General features: G+C 27.4%; 2 protein-coding genes across 5 annotated transcripts in view; both read left to right on the top strand.

Annotated features, from left to right (window-relative positions):
* Positions 1 to 655, top strand: part of LOC124952516 — an 8,703-nt gene extending 8,048 nt beyond the window's left edge. The window contains exon 4 of the mRNA XM_047502518.1: positions 374 to 655. Within this exon, the coding sequence (XP_047358474.1) occupies positions 374 to 533 (160 nt within the window). The 3' untranslated portion in view covers positions 534 to 655. The remainder of the gene's footprint in view (positions 1 to 373) is intronic.
* The window catches only part of LOC124952512 (putative uncharacterized protein DDB_G0286901), a 61,229-nt gene that overhangs the window by 12,918 nt on the left and 40,811 nt on the right, over positions 1 to 7,500 (top strand). The gene's annotated exons all lie outside the window — the stretch shown is intronic.

The following is a 7,500-nucleotide window of genomic DNA, read 5'->3' as shown; positions in this document are numbered from 1 at the left end:
TATTCATTTGAAAATTTTAAAAATAATTAATGCGATTTCGATTGAGGCGTATTATAGATATTAACATTTTTTTTTTTTTTTTAATAATAATAATAATAATAATAATTATAATCTTATACGTTCGAGTATCTTAATGATAATAGATGAATTTAATTGATTTATATTTATTGAAAGGATTATTCGAGTTTTGTGAAATTTAAGATTGGATTTTCTCTCTCTCTCTCTCTCTCTCTCTCTCTCTCTCTCTCTTACTCTCTTATATTAATCCGATTAACGAGATATCGGATTTTTATTAACGTCAATTCTAACAAGTAATCTTACTTTTTTGATATTATCGTTGTAAACGGGATGATCTCATCATTGACAATCTCAGGAGCGAGGTCAGCAGTTTCACGGATACCGAAGAATTGGAGAGACGTGATCAGGCTACTGGACAGGACGATGAACTACAAGTCCTTATTTATGATCCTAGAATATCTATGATATTACGAAAGCCTCTGTATCGTCAGGATGACGAACCTTCGATATATTGATTCTCGGCGATTATTTCATTGTAATTTAAATCAAACAATAGAATTGGAAGATCTTTTAACCAAATTATAAATATTATTTGAAGCAAATATCGTTTCATTCATAGCATACATACATACATACATATACGTATATATATATATATATATATATATATATATATATATATTTTTTTTTTTTTATTTATATCCTCAAATCATTATTATTATGATTAAATATTGTGCATTTGAAAACAGCTATATGATGATGACGATGACGATAATAATAATAATAAAAAATTTTTTATTACATAGATATATAATAATAATAATAATAATAATAATAATAATAATAATAATAATAATAATAATAATAAATATATTATTGCATTTACTATTAATGCAATTACGTTTATTATTATTATTATTATCATCTTGCAAATTGTTCTCAAATGCACTTTTTACTCTTAAGTCATAAAAATTTGATTGGAACATGATCCAAAATAATAATAATAATAACAATAATAATAATTATTATTATTATTATTATTTTTTATATATAGAAATATTTTATTTTTTTCCCCATACTAGGAGCACCGTAGATTTTTATCACGATTTCTATTTAAATCTTTCGTCGATCATTTCGTTAGTTCAATAATTTTTTCTTCCCTTTTTCCATCCCCTTTATTTTTTTTTCTTTATTTCTTATGTTTTCTCGTTTTTGTTCTCTCTATACCTTCCCCCCCCCCCCCCCACTCACCCTCTTCCCTGTCCCTTCTTAAATATCATATCTTCTTATCCGTTGCGTTCTCTCTCTCGGCAAACGGGTAATAATTAAATTCCTTCGCGGCTTGTGGTAGCTCTCGTCGACGCCATTAAATCACCGGCAGCTAAATCGTTTACTCGAAATTCCTTGGAAAGTTACGAGGCATTATTTTGTAGTAGTTTTACGATGTTTTACGATGACTTACGGGGAATTGGAAGATATTGTATATTAAATATCGCAACAGGGGGAAGAGAAAAAAAAGCGAAATATATAATAATAATAATTATAACAATAACAACAACAAGAACGACAACAATAATAATAATATAAATATAAATATAAAAATAATAAAATAAAATAATAATAATAATGACGAAGACGACGACGACGACGACGATGATGATGATGATGATGACAATGGTGATGATGATGATGATGATGATGATGATGATGATGATGATGATGATGATGATGATGATGATGAATTCTGAGACAGAAGAGAAGCGAGGAGAGACGGTGAAAATGCGTTTTCTACTTGCTCATCGAAGGGGAAAGTCTGACAAGAAAAATATTTCATATGTACAATCTACGTAAGTACATACATAGATACATACCATATGTATATATGTAATACATTACTTACGTATATGCTTCGATGAAAAAGATTATCCTTTTAATTTATTTATTTTTTTTTTCCCTTTTTTTTCTTCCTTTTTTTTCCTTTTTTGGCTTTTTTTTTGGCTCTATGCTCTCATTAAATTCTCTTGGCTTTCTCTCTCTCTCTCTCTCTCTCTCTCTCTCTCTCTCTCTCTGTCTGTCTGTCTGTCTCACCGTCTTTTTCTCTTTGTCTTTATCTTTCTCACGACACGCGATATCGTTCACGCCTACGGAAAGTTTTAATTACAAAACTTCATTTCAAATCGTTTGCCTTCGTTCGATTCACGATAAGAGAAGACTGGTCGATTTTAAATAAATTGGAAGGTATATCAATAATGTTTTTATTTTTTTTTATTCTTTTTTCTTTTTATTTAGATTTCCCCTTAGATTTTGTCTAGGAAAGTGATCGTCCTAGATACTCGTCTCGGTCGAATCGTAAAGAAATCAAAGAAAAAATAAAAAAATAAAACTAGTTGTTGATCTCTCTCTCTCTCTCTCTCTTTCTCTATGTGTGTGTGTGTTAACGCATACACACATAATATATGTACATATATTAGGTTGGAAACTATGAAACGGGCGTTGTATGAAAATAAAAAACTAATCAAAAACGCCCGTTTCATAGTTTCCAACCTAATATATATATATATATATATATATATATATATACATACGTACCATACTTATATTGTATACTTACTTACGTACTTACGTACAATACTTACGTGTCTATCTGTCTGTGTGTGTGTGTATATCTACGTCCATTGTTTCTCCAAAGAAAAGGAGGCTCCTGACATTGAAAACTATTCGCGTGTCAGTTCTTCAGCATGGCTCGCAATTAGAGCTTATGTCTAAGGTTACTTTCTTAGGTGATGAACATTTATCTTTTACTTACTTACTTACTTACTTACTTAGGAAGAAGGGAAGGGAAGGGAAAGAAGGCAGGAAGAAAGGAATATTCAATTAGTGAGAAGATCGTTTCTTCCTTTTCTTTTTTTTTTTTTTTTTTTTCAAAGTCAAGCACGAAGATTTCCCATAATTCAGATAAGTTTCATCAAAATTCTAATCAAGATCAATCGATTAATTCATTCGTATTTTGTTTCAATGTCTAATCTTCGTCACGTTTTGTTGTCAATATTTTTATCGAAATTAAAAAAAAAATATATATATATATATACATATAATATTGGGGTTAGATAAATTAGATTTGAGAATAAATGAACGAATTAATTTTCTTTTTTTTTTTTTTCAAGCTATCTATATCTATGATATATAGGGATCAATTAAGTCAAATAAAAATTGCATTGAAAATAATTGAACGAATGAATTATTGCTTTAATTTGCTACATCTAATATTTAATATTAATAGATTTTTTTTATCGAATTTAAAAAAAAAATAGATCGTATAATATTACGAAAAAAAAAAAAAAAAGAAAGAAAAGAAAAGAAAAGAAAAGAAAGAAGTGAAAATAAAAAAAGAACATATCAGAGAAATGAATATCGTATGGTATCATAAAATTTTTACGACTTCATATATTATAGAATGTATTAGATTTAGGATCGATCAGAATAGCGTGAACATTTCTGTATAAATAATTTCTGTATATGTGTATATGTGTATATGTGTATTTATGTGAAAATTATCGTGAAAATTTTAATCGTTTCTTTACAACGGCAAAGACGATAACGACGACGACGATGACGACTACGACCATGATGATGATGGTGATGATTCATGATTATTATCGAAGGGGAAAACGTAAATCTACGAGATAATTTGTTTGTACAAGTGTGCTTCGATATTAGGCACTTTCGTAAATCCTTGTCGGATTTATTCTTCCTTTTTCTTTTCTTTTTCTTTTCTTTTTTTCTTTTCTTTTTCTTTTCTTTTTTTTTCCTCTTTTCTCTCTCTTTCTCTCTCTCTCTCTCTCTCTCTCATTCTCTTTCTTATCTTCCCTTTCAGCCATCACTCTCATTTTTCAAAACTTCAAAATAAACTTTTGAAACCGTCAAGTGTATTACTTTGTATATGTAAAGTTATATTTAAGATCGTCTTTCGTCTATCAACTTTGAACTAATTTTATCTTCTTCCTTCTCTCTCTCTCTCTCTCTCTCTCTCTCTCTCTCTCTCTCTCTCTCTCTCTCTCCCCCCCCCTCTTTCTCTCACTCTCTATCCCTATCTTGCTTTTTGACGATCAAACAAAATTGAGAATATGAACATTACACGTATATATTTATTCTATTTAATTTTCTTTATTATGTATAAATTATTTAATTACCATGTTTTCTAATTCATACATATATATATATATATATATATATATATAGGAATGCATGTATTTATGCATATGATTCATTTAATAGGATTAGTAATAGTAATAGTAGGTTCTTAGAACGTTTCATTAATAATAATAATACATGTAAATATATCAAAATCTCTACAATGCAATTTTTCTTTGCATCTAACAAAGAGGTTATGCAACGTGATATTTATAACAGTCATGATTTATATCAATATAATTATATTTACACTGTAAGAATAACTTTTTTTTTTTTTTTGGTTGAAGAAACATTTATTTTCGAGTAATAAACTAACTGTGTTAAATTTTTGACGAAGAGATAAAAATAATATCTACCTTTTTTACTTTTACATAATAATAATAATAATAATAATAATAATAATAATAATAATAATAATAATAATAATAATAATAATAATAATCGTATAATAAATAAATTAACTGTAATATTTATGAAATGAAAAGATATACGTACACGTATGCGTGTATAAGTGTTTGATTAAAAATTTCTATGGCTTTATAGAGAATTAATTAATTATTATATATATATATATATATATATATATATATATATATATATATATATATATGTAATATACATACATTTGTCATATTTTAAAAGTTCTGTTTCATTTTTCTTATCCACATGTAGATGTACAAGTGGACAGAGAAGGATTATAAGCAAGATCCTTTAAACAGACAGTATACATGTTTTCTTTCGTGAGAAAGAAAGAGAGAGAGAGAGAGAGAGAGAGAGAGAGAGAGAGAGAGAGAGAGAGAGAGAGAGAGAGAGAAATAGATGTAAATATAGAGATAGAGATAGAGATAGAGATAGAGATATAGATAGAGATATATACAAAAGGGTAGTCACTGTCAAATGTTTATTAGTGCAAGCTAGGAGGTTTCACCGTGGCCACTTTCAGTGGTTTGCATTTCACCGGTGAAACTCGGATGAGCTCGAACAGGACGAACGTTCTCTTTGTGTTTTATTTGTCTCTCTTTCTCTCTCTCTCTCTCTCTCTCTCTATCTCTATCTCTATCTCTATCTCTCTTTCTGTCTGTCTTTCAACCCTTCTCTTTTGATTATATTTATCTTCCCCCCTTACGCTTTCTCTCTCTCTCTCTCTCTCTGTCTATCTCTCTTTCTCTCTATTTCTCCTCTTTTGTCCTTCCACGTGCCTACGTAAACGCATTTACTTTTTTTTATTACAATCACCCAAGCACATTTCCTTTAACTCTTTAGGTTGCCTTTTATATAAAGAGAGAAACAACGAAAGCGAGCGTGAATATACTTTCTTTCTTTTAGATCTTGGCGAAGAAGAAGAAGAGATTTCTCAATCCTTGTTCGCGCCAACGTGTCTCTCTCTTTCTCTCTCTCTCTCTCTCTTTTTGTCTCTTTCTCGCTTTATCTCTCTATCTCTCTCTTTCTTTCTTTCTTTTGTTGTCCTCACGTTTCTTCATAATTCTTACAGAGATCATTTATTTTCTGGGTGACGCTCTTGCGTATCTACATATATAGATATATACATACATACATACGTACATAGAAATATATACATTCGTATATAAGTACACGTATTAGGACACACTTTTGTATCGTAATTGTGATTGCAATTTCTTTTTTTTTTGTTTTTTTTTGTTTTTTTTTGTGCTTTTTTTTCTTTTTTTTTTTTTTAATTAAAATTGAAAAGAAAAGGAAAATAATAGAAAATTTCGTTGTATGTTACGAAATATATTGCATAATATTTTTATTAAAATAAATCATATAGGAAATATTGATTTTAAACGTAATACGATAAAATATCGTGTGATGCTTTTAAAAATATATATTAAAAAAAAAAAAAATAATAATAATAATAATAATAATAATTATTATTATTATTATTACATTATACTCATTATAATAGTTTTGTAATATTTATCTTAAATAGATAATAAAAAGTATGTAGAATATTGTTTGAAAATATTATTTCCAAATAAATAGATTATTTGGAATAATTAGGATATTATAGATAATATCTACTTTATAGATAACATATATATATATATATATATATATATATATATATATATATTATGCAGTATTTTGTTTTTAATAATAAATAAGTAAACGAAACGTTAAAATAACTGAAAATAATATTAAATATAAAAAATATTGTAAATTTCTAAATATTGAGAAATATCTCATATACACACATTATATATATAAATATATATACATATATCACGTACGTAGATATATAGAGAGACGCATAGATAAAAGTAGCTCAGCATACTTTCGAGATACGCATTTTCTTCAACGACGTCTTTTTTTTTTTTCCTCGTCTCCTAAGCAACGAAGCGTCACTGAAGTCTCGATATGAGAGTAACCAACATGGAATACTTTTCTCCTGTTCGTCCATCGAACAGGAAGCTGTTGATGACGAAGAAAAGCGGATTTGACTGGCACACTTTTCTTACAAAAAAAGAAAAAAGAAAAAAAAAAGGATAGGAAAAAGAAAATAGAATTCGCTTCACAATGATAACGTCCATTACTTTCATTTGTTAATCTCCTGTGTAATCCAATTGTTGTTGTTAGTTTATAAAATAAAAAAGAATTATTTATTGCGAGAAAATTTTTAATTACATTATATATATATACAAATGTGTGTGTGTGTAAAAAAAAAAGAAAAAAAAGAAACAAAATATATGATTTCCAAATTACATGGCATTATAGAGGATTAACAATTTCTTCTTATAATAATAATAAAAAAAAAAAATAGATATATATTAAATAATAATAATAATAATAATAATAATAATAATAATAATAATAATAATAATAATAGTAATAATAGTAATAATAGTAATAATAATTCACGCTTATCACGAATTTTCACGCGAACTAACCAACGTTCATGTATCCTTGATCTCGTTCTAGCGTAAAAAAAAAAAAGAAAAAAAGAAAAAAAAAAGAACTACCGAAGAAATAGCGGGTGAGTGAAATGAAAAAGAAAAAGGAACAAAAAATAATTAAAGGAAAAAAATAAATAAAATAAAAACAACAATGAAACAGTAACAAAAACACGAGACAGAATTATGTATATATGTATATATATATATATATATATTTATTTATTTTTTTTTTTTTCTCTCGAAGAAATCGTAGTCGAGTGTAACGAACCAGCTCGTTTCTTTGTCGTGCTTATGAAGGTAAATGCCAAGTTGCTTTTCTACGTAAGTAACCAGTTTTACGTACTGGAGTTTGCTTATAATCCTTGCATTTCATCTT

This window comes from Vespa velutina, chromosome 10, assembly GCF_912470025.1.
Source record: "Vespa velutina chromosome 10, iVesVel2.1, whole genome shotgun sequence".
Lineage (NCBI taxonomy): Eukaryota > Metazoa > Arthropoda > Insecta > Hymenoptera > Vespidae > Vespa > Vespa velutina.
The sequence above is the reverse complement of the archived record's forward strand: the minus strand, read 5'-3'. Positions and strand labels throughout refer to the sequence as shown.